General features: G+C 32.6%; 1 protein-coding gene across 2 annotated transcripts in view; it reads right to left on the bottom strand.

Annotated features, from left to right (window-relative positions):
• Window positions 1-1,466: 1,466 nt before the first annotated feature.
• LOC130894088 (uncharacterized) overlaps window positions 1,467-19,842 on the bottom strand; it is a 98,204-nt gene continuing 79,828 nt past the window's right edge. Inside the window, exons 5-8 of one of the 2 annotated variants that reach the window (XM_057800663.1) lie at window positions 17,102-17,329; window positions 14,218-14,262; window positions 11,249-11,423; window positions 1,467-4,943 (exon numbers count right to left, since the gene is read on the bottom strand). In XM_057800663.1, the coding sequence (XP_057656646.1) occupies window positions 4,811-4,943; window positions 11,249-11,423; window positions 14,218-14,262; window positions 17,102-17,329 (581 nt within the window). In that variant the 3' untranslated portion in view covers window positions 1,467-4,810. The remainder of the gene's footprint in view (window positions 4,944-11,248; window positions 11,424-14,217; window positions 14,263-17,101; window positions 17,330-19,842) is intronic. The other variant, XM_057800664.1, reaches the window with a different exon arrangement.

The following is a 19,842-nucleotide window of genomic DNA, read 5'->3' as shown; positions in this document are numbered from 1 at the left end:
TAATACGAGTATTTGTTTAATTGGGTAGATTCTCCAACATCTGATCATTGATGAAACATTTCCAAGCTATTATTGGTTCAACTGGTTGCTTCACGGAATATTATCCTCGCAACCCAGATACAAGGAAAATTGCTTGCACGAGTGCGACCGGACATACATTTTTGACCATCTATGCCGTTTTTTCTTTATAAAAATATGATTCTCTCTGCACAATCGGTTCTTTACTCTGCTCACTCACATCAGGTTGTACCGTCTTTTCTAGTTAATAATTACACTTGTAAGGGAGGGTCAAATTGGACCCTAAACGCACACCCACACGCTTCAACCTAGACTGGACACCAATTGACGGCACATACATTATGATAATCTTGAAGAATACACGGACGGTCGACCAGCTCGGCCTTTCAAGCCCAATAAGAAATATTGCCTAATTCCATCAACGTCAATTTGAATTTTGAATTTAATGAGTTTGAAAATTTATACAAGCATTAATACTATCAAAAACTAACGAAAATCTTAACTTTATTTTTCAAAATTACTTCATCTACCTCATCCTCCTTCGTGAAATGTCGACCACGTACTCGTTAATATTTCTTTAGGTAGAGAATAAACAGAAGTCGCATATAGCAACATAAGGCAAATAGGATGGATGTTTAATGACTGTTACAATTTTTTCACGTGAAAATTCAACTGTCTGCTGTGCAATCTGTAACTATACATTATAGTTATGCTTAATTAACCCGCAAATATTGACTTTCTCAAGTTCTGCAAGTTAATATTATAACAGTTTGCTGTAACAATACGTTGATTTTTGCCCTCAATTGCTTCCACTAAATCTGTAATATGAGTGGAAAGTGGGCACATAACTTCTTTAACAAACCTCTACTTTTTCACTGTTTTTCAATGGTCTGCCTGTTCCATGGCCTATAACCACTGTATGAAAAATACGATGTCCACTATAATTTGACATTTCTGACCTCTTCAAATAGTTAAGCAGCATATGACCATGTAAAATTACCGTTCCGGATCTAACACGAAGAATTCTGTCAATTGCTAGATAGATGGATTTTGGATATTTTTTGATCAATCATATCACTCTCTCAATATTTCTAGCAGTAACTGAAGAACGGCACCTATTTACACGTATCTAATCACCAAGACTAAATCCTCTAGTTTTGTGTCATCTCGAAATATACAATCACTCACAAACATGATATATGGCCAAGAGCTATTCTTATTGGGACACCCGGTACGAGTATAGAACAAATAGCAATAAGCTAAGAATAGATAGAATGGAAACTGGAGGATGATATTTAAAGTAAGTACTGTACACATCTAGTAATAGAGAAAAACTGTGTTAATGTGATCTGCTAATGGGGAATATTATCGCTAAGAATCAATCTCAGTGTTTTCAGTTAACTTTTCTCCAGTTAATATATGAACAATACTTGATAAAACACTGTATGTAGAGAAATTTTTCATCAATAATACTCTTTATTTTTTTTTATTTCACAATAAATAAAATATATATACATAATACAATTAACAACATATTTAATATTACCACTAAATATAAATCTACAGTTACAAGGCAGTTTCGATATAGATTTAAATGACTTTTATCACTAGCAAGTTATAGATCATAATGGATAAACTTGTTAACGTAACAGTGTTGATCATAGAGCAAAAGTCTTTTCTTATACTGTTAAGTATCTACTCCTATCCACCAAGAAGTCATTTTTCATATGGAATTATTAAATATTTATCAATAAACATAAACATAGTTAAAAAGGAAATGAAATGTGTAAACTAGATAATTTTTAGGAAATGTCTTTATATGTTAACATTATCATCTGAAATACGAGGGACGTTTTTTTCAGCCTCCGATCGCTCCTCCAGACGCTGCGAAGTGTAACTCGTTTTCTACAGGCTTAAGGCAATAGTGAAGCAGAAATCCATCGGAGATTAACAGGTGTGTATGGGGAAAACACATTAGTGATGGTGATGGGCGTGAATGGTGTCTAAAGTTTAAATATGGCCGTAATGATGTGCATAATGAAGAGGGCCTAGGATGCAAACCTGTCGTTTCAGATGACCTGGTTCAACGAGTTTTGACAGAATGATTAACGAAAACCGCAAAATCACCATTACTGCTTTGTCTATGGAATTTTCAGAAGTTTCAAGGACTGTTCATTGGCGGCAACTTTCTTTACAGAGGGTATTAAAAAGCTTGTCCACAGATGTTTCAATCTGTTCGGTGATTATGACGAAAAATAACCATAAGGATATCTATCAATATTTTGGTAATAAAATTATTGTTTTATATGAACTTGTCTTTTATTTATAGCCTATCGCAGGTTGAAAAAACGGCCCTCGTATTTAAAACATTTCTAATGATTTCAATAAAATTTTATATGAAGGGAGCTGAAAAGTTTGTGTGCTAACACATAGATGTCATTACTAGTATTTAATCCATATTATTTTTAGTTAGCCTCAATCTTCAAAAGACAAGTGTATAAATTTGACAGCTGTCGTACTATTAGTTTCTAAGTTATAGCATTTTGGGTGACCCAACTTTTAGTCCGAAAAAATTTATATAAAAGAGAAAAATGCAAGAAAATTATGAAAAATGTGATTGAACAAATATTAGAACATCATGAAAAAACTGACTTCCTTTAGGACTGGCGGACAAAGTAGCTAGTCTTTAGTATATCATTTTTCTGACCGCTAAAATGGACAAAGAATTTATTATCTATTTGGGTCGTTATTTTAAAACCTACCACAAATTCCTAATATATAGTTGATTTAATTTTATATAATTTTACCTCATATGTACGAGGTAAGGCTATTAAGTAACAAAGAGAGAAAGTACGCATACGCCAAATTTGACACACTGTTTACTGCTACCACTACACCAACACTCACAATTACACTGTCTGCAGTGCGTTTCGATAACCAAGTTATCATCTTAAGCGACTGAAGGTAAACAATTTACCTTCGCGTCAGACATTGTAATTGTGATTGTTGGTGTATACAATTCATTATAAATATCACTAAGGGTTCCAGAAATTCTAAGTTATTTGACTGTCTATTGTTTAGCCCAAAGACTACTCTTTCTAAAGCGATGTCTACCATCTCTATGTATAAACCAGTGTAGCCGTAGTCCTCGTTTATATATTTCTAAAAATAAATCAACGTATTGTTATGAAATTTCACATGAAACTTTGAAAAACTGCAACTAAAACTTATAATTTATTGGAATAAGTGTATGGCAGTGAATATTTGTCGTGTACACGTATTCTCTAGTGGTTTAAGAGTTTCGAAGATGGTCGAATAGATGTGTGAAAATAAATCACGGATGAAAATACTGAGAAAGTCGCTAATATTTTTCGATATGACCGTCAGCTAAGTATTTGTTAAATTGCTGAATTTATAGGAATTGTCAAAGAATCTGTGCAGCAAATTATGCATGAAAATATAAACATGCGAAAATTGTCTAAGAGAAACAAGGTTGAGTCTGCAGAAGCTGTGATAGAAAAGCGATACGCCTCCTGGAGGAACTGACAGATTAAGATTTTCGGCACTTTTTCTAACAATGAAAGATTCGCGTTGAGCGATGTAAAAATGGAGGAGGTGTATACAGGGTGTCCCACGACGAATGAAAACTATAGTATTTTCAAAGAAGGCCAACTTCCGGTTCTACTGGAAGTAAACTGTAACTTTGTTATTTTAAATAGAACACTCTATATATTGATACATTTTTGAGATTTAAGTAAAATTTTAGTATACTTTTGTCTAAAAACTTTTTTCTGAAAAGGTATAATATTTGAGTTATTAATTTTTTTCTAAAAAAGTTTAACCTTGTAGACCCTAAATTATTTTTTATGAGGATACCCTTGAAGATATGAAAATGATTTCTATTCGGTTACTATTAGCAAGGTCAGAGGTGTTTGAATCTATGTTGAACATTTTTCAATCTGTACAGGGTGTGTATAAAAAGTGTTCAAAGTTTAACTTCACAAATATTCTAATACGTCTGACTTTGCTTAAAGCAACCGAATAGAAACCATTTTCATATCTCTAAGGGTATCCCCGTAAAAAAATAATTTATAAGGGTCTTCAATGGTCAAATTTTTTACAAAAAAAATAATAACTCAAAAAGCATGCATTTTTCGGATAAAGTTTTCTTATAAAAGTATACTAAAATTTGACATAGATTTCAAAAATTTATTAATATTGGTGTTCTATTTAAAATAACAAAGTTACAGTAGCCGGATATCTTTGAAAATATTTTATTTAAAAAGATCGTATCCGAAAACACATACGTAGAAATTTTCATGATTTTATTATAAGTATTTTGCCATATACAGATAGTTTTAACTCGTCGTGGGACAATCTATATATTGAAAGTTATAATAAATAAATTAACCTAACATCAAAACAAAATGTTTTATATGATCCGTCTCGTTATTTAATAACCACACCTCGTAGAAGTTATATTTTTATTATTGCATTGTACTATACTGTTTTTCGAATGTCAGTCATTAGAATAAAAATTTTGAATGTTAGTAGCACTAAAATTATATATTACTTTCTAGAAAATTTTGTTATCGTAATCATTGCGTACGAAGTCCGTAAGACCAGACGAGCTTGCTTTTTCTAGTATCCAAAGATGTCAAATATTTAAATTATTGAAGTGCTAACTAATGACGATTAATTAAGTTCCTATTTTTTGATCTATAACAATTTTATTGAAGAAATGTTTCAGTTATGCGCCTTAATTTTGACGTACAATTTTCTAACAAATTTCTCATTTTTTATTTTTCAAGATAGTGATGGTTGCGTCCGCTAATTTCTTTTTTCGTCGACCAATATTCTTAACACCTTTGGCTTGAACTTGACAGATGAATTTTTTCTTCTCTGTTAGTTTGGCAGCGTTCCATCTAGAAAACAAAAATTAGTCAATACCAATCATATAATCGTTATCACTAAAGTATGTCAAAGTCAGGGGCGTAGCTACCGCCGTATCAGCCGTATCAATGATACGGGGCCCCCGGGCTACAGAGGTCCCTAATTTATGTAAACAAAAATTAGTGAAATGTTTTCATTTCTGACAATTATTTTGAAAACAACTCAAGAATTTTCAAAAATTGTCCAACTTTCTGTAGTTTTTCGATACATCTCGATAACAGACAATGATGATAATGTACCTAAAGAATTACAAATCTGTGAGTCCTTTTTGGACTTAAAACTGAAATTTTAAGTACGATTAAAGAATATGGAATTGATTTGTCTAAATGTATAAACTAACTGTATAAAGTCAATAAACCTCGCCTGTTCTCGCGCTGCAGCAAATATGGAGAACGCGTGTGATCTTAAGAAAAATACCCTAATCAGTTCCACATTCGCATTTCTCACATGTTTCTTGCGTTATCGCGAGATTCTCGCAAGAGTGTGGAGGGGCCTAGAGAGACTTAAAGGTAAGCGACGCCTACGACAAGCACTCAAAATAAACAATTAAAAAACATGTCCATCCAATGAAATCTTGAATATCTATTGAAAATATTCTTATTCATTGTATAAAGAATCAAACAAAGATTTATTTATTTTTTTTTTCAATATATTTTTCATGGGTCAAAAGTACCCTAGTTTTGCCCATCGATGATAGGCAGAAAAATGAACACAGATCTGCAGCTCATAATCAAAATAGTTTTTTCTAATGAAGGGAAGTTTCATTTAAATGAAACAGTTAACAAACAGAACTGTAGATATTGGTAGACATCTTAAAAAAGTTAACGTTTGGACTGGTATCATTAACAATAAAATTATTGGCACTTATTTTTTTTTAAGGGTACAGCTAATAGTGAGGTTTATCTCGATTTTTTTATTAACTTCTCAGTGTCTACATTACAAAGACTTTTTCCAGATGTTAATCATCCAAATGAAAGAGATCTATCTATTTACTACCATCAAGACGGATCTGCACCACATTTTGCACGTACAGTTAGAGATTATTTAAACGACGTTTTTCCCAATAGATCGATTGAAAAATGTGGAACTATCGAGTGGCCAGCTGGATCCCTCGATTTTACTCCTTTAGATTACGTATATTTTAATAGACAATAATGATAATTCAAAAATTAGGATAATGGAAGAATTTAACAAAATAACCCCTGAAGTCATACAAAATATTGTACGTGAATTCCAAAATCACCTCGGTAATAATACCTCGAAATTGATTCGAATTCTTCCTCTTCCTATCCACACTTCAAGCAAAAATAAATTATATTAAATTTGTGGTGATTTTATTCTTTATATTCGCTACTCTACAGCTGCCAGGTTGGGAGTTTCCACAACATTCACCAGACAACAAACTCAACCTCAACTCTAACATCTGGGAATCCAGTTGGGAGCTGCAAACATCCCGGACTTCCATAGATAAGTCTTAGTCTTATCTCTAATATTTAGAAATAGAGTTGTTTTCAATTTATAATTGCTTTTGTTTGTTCAGCTCTTTTCATTCCGTAGTTAATGCTGAAATTTTTTTTATTGTTCTAAGCAATAAATATTGATTTGGGTAATCGTGTCCAGGAATAGTTTAGATTGTTTTTCCGCCTTTTGAATTAATTTTTAACGTCGTTCGTTAAAAAGCTGATGGCTTCCAATTTAATATTAATTGTTCACTCCATCTGAGTACCAGTTTCTAGAGTCTCCCGCCGGGGAGTGATTTAAGGTTACAAGCTTTGAGATAGAGACATTATCAAAATTTTCCATCTTAAAAATAAATTTTCTCAGTTATGATTGCATCAAATTTAAAAAACTTGATATTGCTGAACAGAGAACTGAAATCCCTTTCCAACAAGATGCATTACGACCCATTTTCTTATTGAAAATTTTCGAGGGGTTGCTTATAATTCAGAGGGGATGCTGCAGATGATATTTTCATATTGTGAATTGTCAATTTAAGAATAAAAATCGACTTGTTCTAGTTTTTTCTTCACGTAGTAGAAAATAACGCTTGAATGAAATTTATTCCATACATGCATTATATAAATTCTGAGAATGTGAAAATTACAATGGAAATACTTATTCATGGACATCTGTAAGCCGAAAAGTTACAACCAACGGCCATTTTTAATAATAGCTCGAAGCAGTTCAACGAATAATATATTGAAATGATAGACGCTCTAAAATATTGTTTTAGAATTCTGAAAAGTTGTTGCCGTGTTGTAACAACGTTTGAAATCAACTGGCTCACTTGAGGGACTTCAAAACCTACCGCGGTCGGGCAAAGCTATTACCCATTGCTGATTTACTGAGTATATCAGTTTCACTGGAAAAAACGTCGGGTACAAAAAAATATGCGTTCTCGAATCTGGTCTGGCTTTTAAACTATTAAGAAAATGTTTGAAAATCGTAAAATCTGTTTTCGAAATACTTGAGTGGGTCTATTAATCAAATTCTTAAAATTTAGTGCTTATAAGCAAATAGATATAATTTTTATTGAGACACTTGTTCCCTTCTCTGCTATTAACTTTCATATTTCAACACTGTCCAAGGTGAGCGTAATTAAAACTGCTTTTAACAGGAGATTTATTACCTATAATGAATGAAAAAACCAATAAGTAGTACCAAACATGAGAATAATTCAATCGTGAATTTTTCTACAAATTCCACACTTGATCGCAAAATAATCATATAAATTGGCACTGAATTCCAATTATTCCTATTTGTATTTGAATGGATGGATATTGTATCTATATCAATTCAAGAAACGGAAGGGAACAACCAACATTTTTACATCTCGTATATAATCAAGATTTGAAATTTATCTACCGCATGAGAATGAAAATAATGTGTTCAACGTAACTTACGTATTCTGTGTAAAATTTCTGGAGAATTACACAAGTAATGATATTGAAACCTTCCTCAATTTATTAAAATGTAATATATTTAAAAATAAATAAATAAGAATAAGAATTTTCCGGTCAATGATAATAATTCTAGTAGAAAACTAACGTAGGACATCCCAGCTAACAATTTCATATTCTATACAAATCGTAAGAACGTTTTCAGAGCACTGTTCGTTCTAAGAACATTTTCAAAACGTTCATAAACACTTATAACATAGAAAAGGGCACCATTCTAATAGAACTTTTCAGTTCCTCAAGCTGCTTTGTAAGGTTTGCAGGAAACAATAATAGAATTGTTGAATAAACGTTCTCACAGATCTTAAAGAGTTTTTATAACACAGTTACAAAGCAATCTCATAAAAATTTTATGGCAGTTCTATAACGATGTCTTAGAAATCTGGTATAGAAAAAGAAAATTCTAAAGGTGTTCATGGATAAAGAGAATCCGATACAAAGAATATTCAATATTAATCTAAAAGTTCATCTATAATATATTCGTCACTTTATAGTAATCCTAAAAGGTCTTCATGGATAGAGAAAATGGTGCCGAATTTCGTTATATAAAAACTTGGAAAACTTAATTTTTTCAAATGGCAACCCCCATCTTTACCATTGGATTCTACGCTTAAGTTAAGGGAACTTCGTTAGTGAATTCATATATCTCAAATTAACGGTTTTTGTAGAAACTTGAAAAAACTGAAATCTTCATGGTTTTTAACCTCCCCGTTCACGGGATATAACCCCATTAGATTTTTTTCTTTGCAGTCGTATGAAAGATATCGTGTGTGCTTCGTCGCTAACTACAAAAGAAGAAAGGAAAGAGTTCGGAATGCATTTCGAAATTTACTTTTATTATTCGTTTTTCGCCATCGGCAGGTGACAATTAAAAACCATAAAAATTTAAGTTTTTTCAAGTTTTTACAAAAACCGTTAATTTGAGAAATCTGAATTTACTAACGAGATCCCCTTAATTTAAAGCGTAGAATCCAATGGTAAAGAGTAAAATGGGGGTGGCCATTTCTAGCGAAATTCGGCCTCATTTTCTGAACACCCTATATAAATGTTTGTCAAGATTTTTACAGATTTTGAATGTTGTAAGTGTTAGTTGTCCAAATCCCGAAAATATTAGACCTGACTCACTTAAACTCAGAAATATAATTTTTTTAGTGGAGGGCTGCATGTGTCCTAAAATTTCGAAAAAGTGAAAAATTAAAAAATGCTGGACTTTAGTCATACGATGACTCATATAAAGTTATATTGAAATTTAGCGTAGACTCCAAAAATTTAATAAAAACCATAGCATTCCGTTTAAAATAACGAAGTTTGGGTCCATTTCCGGTATAAACGGAAGTTTAAAAAAATTGAAATTATTTTAGCTGAATCGAGCATTTCCTAGTCCCCTAGTCCCAGTATCTTTCCATATGCATATCGATTCAGCTCGTTGTGAAGGACCCTGTACACGCATCTGTTGTGCACTAAATCTACTACAAATATAAAACAGATTAAAGCATATGAATATGCGAACTACAAGCGCATATTTAACTATCTCAGCAAGATAGTGAGAAGTAAGGAAGGAATTAATGCCAAATATAGATACTTGGATTGGATAAACCCACGAGGAAATCGACTACTACCTGAATCAAGTTCGCTTAGATCACAAGAATATCTATTTGACAGGTGAAGAGAAATAAATAACGTAGTAGTGTACGTAGTGTGACGAAGTAGACGACGCTATGTACACCGTTCTTTCGTGCTCAATGTGGACAGATACTAGGGCGATATATGAGAGACAAAAATATTGAGCAGCGTCGTAAGGAATGAAGAGTCGTGAGAATTATAATGGGAAACAAATGAAAAAAGAATGAGCTTTATAGATAGAACAGAGAGACAACTTTTGCAGCAGCGACGACTTGTGAGAGCGGTTTCTGCTACAAAGTGCTCTTGAGATCGGGGAAGGTTTTAATCGGTAAGAGTTCAACCTACCCGATAAATGCAACAACTTTTCGTGAATTTTCCAAAGCTTTCAGGAAAACACCTCTTGCAGCATGGTGTAAGTCATATCTTACCAACCGAAGCCACCAGTTAAGGGTTGATACCACGATGTCTTTTTGCAAGCCAATAGGATGTGGAGTGCCCCAAGGCTCAATAATAGGCCCTATTTTGTTTTTTAACGACATCTTTTATGTAGACATCAGTGGTAAAATATGTCTTTTTTGCAGACGATACTATTTTCTCTGATCTCACTGTAAATCGTAGAATCATATCTAGTAACCCAATCACCCTTATATCATGGTGCGATACTAATCATCTGTGTCTCAACGTTTCCATAGATAAAGTTTTATAATATGAAAATACTTTGCTGCCTTTTTTATTTAGTAACATCACCATGGAAGTCGTAAAATTCTTAGGGCTTGTTGTGGACAATTCCAAGTTTCTCCTGCTTTGCGCTGAGATAAGTTTTTAAAGAACTGAACTCATCCACCTCCTTAACAGTTTATTATGTACTTATTGAGTCGCATTCCCGATATGCACTTCCCTTTTGGGGTACGTGCGATGCGACTCAATTTGAGCGAATCTTCAAACTGGAAAATAGAGCTGTTAGATATTTATTCGGACTAATCAGCAGTATTCACTATCGGGACTTATAAAAAAAAATTAAAAATTTGAACTTTTCGTTCCTTATTCATTTTTCAATCCGTTTGTTTAATACGTAATCACGCTTCTCCAATTTCAGAAAGAGCGTTGCACGCCTATCCACTTACAAAAACGGAACACAACCTTTACCTACCTACTCCAGGTTCAGAATTACTTAAGGACTCAATATTTTACAATACAAAAAAATGCCAATTGAAATCGAATCGATATAATCTTTTCCCGCATTTCGTAATAATTTTTGGGCATATTTGCTGGAAAGTGCCTTTCACTCAGTAAATGACGAATTCTAATAATAATTTTAAATTTTCGGACACGCTGCATACCGGTTTAATTTGGTTATAAACTTATATACTAATTATTACCCATAACTTTGTTATTCATTGTGGTTTTCTTTTGTATATTGAAAATTTATTTCATTTGTAACTTTATTTAGTTATTTTTATGTTTGTTTCTAGTTTTTACAAGCTTTTGTCTACAAATTGTAACCATTTTTTGGCAATAAAGCACAAAGAAGACGTCGTATTTCATGTGGACCATTTCTACACTAAAAAATAGCCCTTACCTACATGAATAACATAGAATTTCAGTGAAAACCATTATTTATAAATTAAGTAAGATTCAAATGACGTGAATATTTTTCTAATATCTATACATTAGCCTTTTTATTCGTATTTACTTACTGATTATCATATGCAGGATCCAAAAATATGCCGTTCCATTTCAAACTGTCGGTTGTTCGGTTTTGCATGGCTTGAATATTGAAACCGTTATAGGATATCGACTGACCAGATACGGCCCAGATCCATTTTGAAGATTTCCAGTTATAAATTCCGCCAATCCATCTTTCGTGACGTTCTTAAATATGGGAAATATACATTATTAACAAGAAAATCAATTTGATACGAAAGAAAATCATCAACTAATTATCAATGTGAAATTACAGTGAATGAGTAATGATGGCTGTTATTCATAAGAATAAACTTTCCACCGTAAGTGTTACAAGTGGTACAATTCATCCGAATAAAGAAGAGCTAACCCATCTGCGAAGATGTTGTGCTATTTTCATACCGACTAGACGAGGTAAATAGTATAGACCCAATTTGATACAAATTAAGACTCAAGTCGTAACCTAAAGTTAGGAGGAATACTTAACATCCTACAAGTATCTCGGACAGGAGGAGATCCGAATGGAAAGAGACAATCAAACCTGCGAACTAAACTAAAAAATAAGACTGACTTAAGTTAAATTTCGCCAACTGAGACTGCAAGCTCCAACGCATCTTGATACAAGGTGTCGTAATTAGTTGAGTAACCATTTTCCGCATCGATGGATTGGTAGAGGTGCAGAAGCTTCGGCCTCTTAGGTCAATATTAGGACTGCTCAGTTTGATCTACTGCAGATTTGAGTGCGATAATTCTAGCTTAATTGAAACAATTTGATTTTTCAAGTTACTCGATAGAAACTGGAATAGACTTTTGAGTTTTATTAAGAATAAATAGTAACAAAATTCATGTGAATAATGCAGAAATTTTGCATTTTGCAATTTTGAAAAAAATTTAACGATTTAGTGTATTATTTGTAAACTTCAATATATAAAAAATGCTTTTATGCATGAGTTACAAGAAGGATCAAGAACAATTTCAAGGAGAGTTACAAAAAAAATAATTATTAGGACGATACGAAGTATCTGAATGAAGGTCTTGAAGAAGATCCACTAGAAACTTGTTTTCTAACATGGGACCCATGCCCCACATGGGATAATTTATATATATAATAAATAAAAATTATTTATTTATTATAAAAAGGGGCATAAGAGTTTCAGAAGGACTTGGGTGGGGCATGGCACAAAAAAGGTTAGGGACCACTGGACTAGAAGATTCTAAGTAAGAGCAAAAGCTTGAACCAATGATAGAAGAAGACCAGACATCATTATGATTTTCAACAGTACCCAGAACAGTGTTGACAAAGTTGAACAATTGTACCTAGAAGCAATTTTTAGTGTTTGTATTTGTAGTCTATGATTATAAAATCAAGATTTCTTTCCTAGATAAACTCTCAGTTAATTTGAGAATTTTTCTAATGAACTCCAAAATTTCACAGAAGGAAGAGAAGCTCAATGGCGGTTGTTTATTGTTTGATTTGTAGTAATTGTGAACTTAATGAATAAATAAAATAAATAAATAGTGGACAAACTTCCATTATGTTTTTGATGCTTTCATAAGATTGAGAAATAAACAAAAACAGCATTTTTCATTTCAGGTTCAATAGACCGATGTTAGTACTCACGCTAGAAAACTCTGTTAGTACTTAAAGGTTAAATTGAATAACAAATCTAAGGAAAAACTACCTCAAGTTTGGAGAATCACCGTTGTTATGTATTGTCTTAAGTTACTAATTTTTGACACTATTGAAATATCAAAGGCAAAATGTAAATAGTGAATCCTACTTATTAGTTATTAATCGAACACGATATGGAAATATCGTCGCTGTTAAATCAAACCAGCATATTGCAAAACGCGTATTTTCCTTTAGAGCACTTGAAAGATTTCGCATGTGATATTTTTCATTTAACGTTCGTTTGATTCAACTTTATCTCACCTCATACATGCATGCATACATACAGATATGCCAGTATGACTTTAGACTCACTGTTATATTTGCTTTTATATTACAGTAGCATCTTCTTTTGGAACCTCTTTTAGGTAGAAGAAGAAAAATAATGTTGTCAATGATAAAACAGTTAACGCAATATTGATTTTTCCTTTGCTTTCCTTCAATGTTTCACAAAGTTTCATAGAAATCTGAATAACTTGACGCTATTATTCTGGCGCTAACTGACTCAAGGATACCCTTTTGAAATAAACTTGCATTAGAACAGGATTCACACTCCCACTTTATTCCTTTTGTTCGCCTTCTCCTAGGCATGTGATCCATAGGATGTTTGAAGTGAAAGTTGCCGTTGTTTGAAATTACAAAATATCCTCGTGGTAAGACTGTATGCCACGTTTTTCTGGCCATGGGGCATTGGGAATGTGAGTCCACTTGGGATTGCTCTTTTAATTTCTTTTTCAATGGTTGACCGAGTCGAATCCCCCTCGTTTTGGGTTTGACCCTTTTTTGTTGTCCACAATAATTATCGCTATGGAGAAATAACGTCTATTGGACAGTCAACTTCGTTGAGATCAGTCGGTACGTGATATCAATATAACTTGTAATACGATGAATTATGATTCTTATCTAACCAATTCTTTTCGTGCTTTTTTTAATTCCCTGCTTCAATCGCATCGGCTATTGATAGTGGATAGGTGAATTGTTAATTTGAAAAGGTTCAATAAGCTCATGATTAACTACACCCTTCCAATTCCACCAAAAACCAAGCTGCACCTTGGCCTCAACATTGGCTTCACCAACGGTCTTTTCGCATCATATTTTATACAAGATTTACTCTTTATCAACCGCAATCATTGGTTCCAGAAATCGTTGGATTTCAGAGGCAATTTATGAATGGAAATATAAATTTCTCGTACTTTATCTATGTAGTAGAGCGAAGTTCATGATATATACTATAAATATTATACAATGTTTGATGCACTTGTGAATTAGATAATGTAAAAACACACTTTACTGAAAAACACTCCAACATCTTACTATTGTCATTGCGAAGGCTGCTGAAGCTTGAAGGGAAGTTTTCTTCTGTAAAAATAAGTAACAATTTATTTTGGTTTATTTCTATTGCACTTATACACTTATTTCATTTTACTCAACAAGTTTTCCTGCTAGATATGGCATGTTTGTCCTGCCCCACACACCGTATGACTCATTTCCTCGTATGAGAACAGGCATGAAAAGAAACCGATTCCATAAAATTGAAGATATCAGAAGAAAGCAGTGAAAAAGCTGTCAACCATTTATAAAGATTTATACAAAAATGTTTCTTCTGTTTCTTCTTTGGAGATGATATGATTATCATAACAGTAAATCAGAAGGATCTACAAGAAAATATAAACAACTGGAACCAAACATTGACAAAAAGCGTAATGAAACTAAGCAAAAAGAAAAAAATGTGATGGTAATGACAAATGTAGAAGAAAAAACTCATATTGGAGGTGTGGAGGAACTTAAAAAGCAGTTAGTAGGTTCCAATACCTAGGAATTAAGGTATTGTTATCCATTAAGCAAAAAAATTTCCAAAGAAACAAAGAGAAAAGTGTTCAAAGCAATTTACAGGCCAAATATTCTCGCATACGGTTGTTAATCTTGTGTATTGACAGAGAGAGACAAGACTAAAATGTTTTAGCAGAGATGAAATACCTCAGAAGAGTAAAAGGAGTAAGTAAAAATGATAGACTCAGAAACTCGCTTATAAGTGAAGATTTAAACCCAAGCAAGAATACATACTTGCTGGGGTCACCTACAAAGGATTGATAATACAGTGCCGGTTAAGAAAATGTGGGAGAGTAAAATGCGAGGAAAAAGGTAAAAGGAAAAGTACAAGCAACATGGGAAAGCACGCTTAGAAAAATCTTGAAATAAGGAAGGTCATAGGTCGAATTAAAAAGTTTGACGCAAGATATAATGGAATGATTTTTTTCATAAGAAGTTCGCTGAATAGAAAAATCAACACTTCTACACCCTATAGGGTGAAATATATATAAAAGAGAAAACTTCTATGTGTCAGTCGTATTAGATGTAATGGACACGCTGCCTCGTCAGGATTATGATATTATTAATATTTCTTAAGGAACAATTATGATTAAATTAAGGAACTTATAAATTTCCTATATTCATTTTTTTATTTTTATAGTACAAAGTGCACATATGTGAATTTTATTTTTCTAAAGTCCATTTCAATATATTGCATATCTAAATATTTGTTCAGTTTAGCTCTCTATGCAAGATGCTGAAATTTTATTCTTAATTTCCCATGCAACTATATAATAAAATGAAATAGGTCGAAAGCAATGAATTCCATGAGAGCAAATTATATCTCATTTGAGAAATAGTTTATTTGCATTTGTCTTGAATATGTAATAAAATATTTCATAGGAATGTTTATCTTGCTTACCATGAGTTATTATTATATAAATATAGCAATTCAATATACAGTTTTGATTATTATTATAAATTTCAATATAACGCTTGATGTTTTTTTGGTGACTTCATAAAACTAATCATCAGTTCGCCAAAATGTGATCCTTTTTCAGGCACAAACTAATTCTTCGACTTTTATTGAAAAAATATGATCAGTAGTTACTTGAAAATGTTTCTCTGTCGAAAAAATATAGATTGCATCGTAACTAAAGGCCTAAGTTGTAGCTGAATGTTGATAAACGAAAATAACACAATTACACCACTACTGTAATTTTACTACGAGATGTGTAAACAAAGAAAAGAAATCGCACTATACGTAAATGCGATAGTATGTAACTTCTTATGTATAGTCCGAATCGAAATGTTACAACCCCAATATTCTCGATACAAAAACTCGAGAATCATATAAACAAACATATATATTTTTCTATCTATTGTTATATCATAAAATATCTATAGAGGGTGGCTTGGATGCAAAAATTGGCGCACTGCATTTTCAACTTGTCTTTTGGATTTAAATTTTTTTCCAAGCAAGAATTGCGCCATGAATCTAAATGACTGAAGAAGGATTAATAATTAATAAGGATTAATAATAACACCAATACAAAATGAAGCAACTAAAAATTGGTCTATGCTGTATCGCTGAGGAGGAGAATCATTAAGATGATTCACGTGTATGAGCTCCTGAAACGATGACTACTCTAGGAAACAGTTTAGTCGAAGAAATTGTTCTAAGTGACCGTCGCCTGAAAACCAATGAAAATTGAAGCACAGACCAGCATTTCTAAAACAATTGCTCTGAGGATCCTACATTAGCATTTGAAATGACAAAATCAACGTCGATTAAAATGCTGTGAGATATTTTTACAGCTTTGATGCGACGACCAAAAAAGTGAATTCCGATCAATTGTAATGGGTGATGAAAATATGAAATGAATTGAAATTGAACACCCACCATGTTAAGGGGTGAAAGATATAACAGCGACGATGAAATTAAACAGACGGTGCTCGTTTTGACACTAAAGCTGCCTAATAGTGGCGTAGAATTTTCAGTTAGATTTTCTAAAAAGTGAGTGGAAATAAAGGGAGAATATATTGAAAAATACTCTATTTTTTAAATTCTGATCTTTCTTCATATATTGGGCTAAGAACTCATAGACCACACTACGTATGTAGAATACAATAGAGAAATGAGAAAAACATTTTTGTACTCATTTTCTCTTTAAAACACTATTTGATGTAATCACAATAATAAATCTCTCCGTATTATAACAATTATCAAATTATATTGACACGCTTGGAAACTCGAAATCAGTCAATTTGATCATTGAAATAGATAAAATTCAAAATTTATTTATTCGTCTACAGTCTAAAGAAAGTAATTCAATTGAAGTGAAAAATAGTGGATACTAATAATCCATTCACCATGTTGTTCACTTACCTATAAAATTATTGGCGAACATCCTTAGATTACGATCTTGATTTCTATTTCTGATAATAGCTAATTTACTTCGATTCCTTTTACATTCGAAATGGGCATCTGTCCAAGTAGTTTCTTTCGTACTGAATAAATAACATCGATTTGCTAAACTTATCATATGGGATGGACAAATCCAACCATCGAATCTATGTTTTCGTGAGTGAGGTTTCGTGCTGTTTTTCCTGATCACTGAAAATAAAAATTATTTTAGAGAAACAGACTACGAGAGGTATTCAAATAGTAACCGGAATAAAAAAAAATATTATTAAGTTACAGAGCTGAAATGTTTTACAGTTATTCTAAATAGTCTCCGTCGCAATCCACACGTTTTTGACACCTCTCTACGAGCTTTTGCCTATTTCAGTGGACCACGGATTAGAGTAACGCGTTGTTTTGATTTGAAGACATGTTTAACGTGTTCTCTAGGAGGTTAATATAATACTGCGCGTTTATAGTTCGTTGTTCAGTGAGAAAATCATTCGCGATCACTAGTCTCATGTCCCAAAATACGATATATAACACCTTTCCCGTTGATAGTATTACCTTCGCTTCAACTGACGCGCATTCGTCTCTTTTCCTTCACTCTGCTCTACGAAATATAGTGATGTATCCAAGTCTTGTTTGTACTGGAAGTTCATCTTCATATCGCTGCTTACTTCCCAGCATGTGAGTTTCTGCTCAAAATTCAAAAATCTTGGCATCCATCTGGCTGAAATTTTGCGGTAGCCGAGCCGTTCATGAATTATTTGCTAATTACTACCAACGCTGATTTCCAATGTTAATGTTAAAAAAACATAAACACTATTCATACACTACTAGCTGGAGACTCCACCGATAACTTTCAGTTTCCACCACACACACACTTCAAACATAAGAAAGAATTGAAGGTATTTATAATAGGTCTATATACCTATAATTATATTTGTGGATATACTTGCGAGTACTCCATTAGGCCTTATTTGGATAAATAGACGAAGAAGGCGAAGAAAACTCAAGTAGGTTAGATCTAGGCCTTCAAATTTTCATACATGTAACTGCTATGTAATGAGCCTGCTGCATTTTTCTTTTTTTGTGTTGTAGAAACAGCACTTGTGATCCAGCCCTCAACTTCTCAAGCTGTCGATGGAATAACAGACCTTCCAATGGAACTCTCAAAATATGAAACCAATAAAAATTATAAATTTGTTTTGTGTGACAGAGAGAAATGCTTTGTTGTCAAAAATTTATTACAATTTGTAGACAAAGCTTGTAAAAACTAAAACCAAAAATAACTAAATAAAGATAACCATAATACGTTTGAATATGATTGGACGTTAATAGAATTTGGGGAAGTAGAAAATTTCATGTATTTGGGTATACCACTAGATAATAAACCCAAGGTCATCTAGAACAAATGGACAAAGACAAAGACAAAGAGGTGGACAAAAAACGGTAGTGTGAAATAAGACCTTAAGCACAAAAACGTCCAAAGCTGAAGAGAAAAAGCAAATTACGTTAAGAAGTGGAGAGAAACTACAAGACCGTGGTCTGTATATAAACCTATATACATTTCTTTTTTTGTTTATTCAATTACGTAAAAAAAATTAATAAAGTTCTGGAAAGTGTAGATGAGAGATTGAAAAATGATGATCTCTTGTTCGAAATGGTATATAAAAAAACAAGAAAATGCAAAAAAACTGGTATAGTGCTAGTTTTATAATAATTATATATTTATCCGGGCACTGTCGCCTCAACGGACACCTGAAGAAGTTGGATTTAGCAGATAATGCATCCTGCAGAGAACAAAACTCCTATCCACATTCTCTCAAAGTCTGAAACACTATGTAACTTCAGAGTACTCCACCTGGGAGCTGGTGAAATAGAAGAGGAAAATATCTGGCTTCTAGAGCCATCCCATATATAAACCAACTTTCGTCTAGTTATTTCTCGAAGCAGTTCAATGGAGTTGTATCAACCAAAACGATAACGATTAGGTGAAGACATTACTCAGCAGATCAAATGAAATAACTGGTTTTGTAATAGGTAATGAATGTTACTATAGATTGAATTAATGTCTAACAAAGACAAAGGAGGCTCACTTTGAATAGAAATAGAATTGGAAATGTAGTAAGAAGAACTATACATTTTAATAAAATCTAATAAAGCATTTCATAGGCAGATTGTAGATAAAATGGCTTCACTCAAACAATGCACAGTGTTTTGTTAGCTACCTCAATACTGTGAATTTAGTCTAAGATCCCACCGATTGATCTTGCAGGTATCTATTTTTTTGATGAAATTAATTTTTTGTAAAAATTAGCCGCAATTAATTAATTTTAATGTTATTAATATACTAATATGACTTGCAGCTATATGTTTTTTCAGTCAATCTTACAGCATTTGAAAGAAAATGATGTCATAAATCAAAATAAAAATGGTTGCCAGCTTTCAGTCGGCCACAGCATTAGGGTTACCAGGTGTAAACAGGTATATTATTGCTAATTAACTTCATTCACCAGTTTTTTTTTAAAATTTGAATACAAAATTAAAGTTTTATATACATCGAACATGAAAATCCATGGTGCCAGCTACACAATGGCCGCAAACAGATGTTGCCTTGATTCCAGGTAAGTGGATGGGCAATAGAGAAGATGCACACATTGTTACGTGCTGTTAACAATAGTATAAAGTTATGAAAATTAAGTTTTATTATTTTTCCACTT

The sequence above is a fragment of the Diorhabda carinulata genome, chromosome 5 (genome assembly GCF_026250575.1).
Source record: "Diorhabda carinulata isolate Delta chromosome 5, icDioCari1.1, whole genome shotgun sequence".
Classification (NCBI taxonomy): domain Eukaryota; kingdom Metazoa; phylum Arthropoda; class Insecta; order Coleoptera; family Chrysomelidae; genus Diorhabda; species Diorhabda carinulata.
The sequence above is the reverse complement of the archived record's forward strand: the minus strand, read 5'-3'. Positions and strand labels throughout refer to the sequence as shown.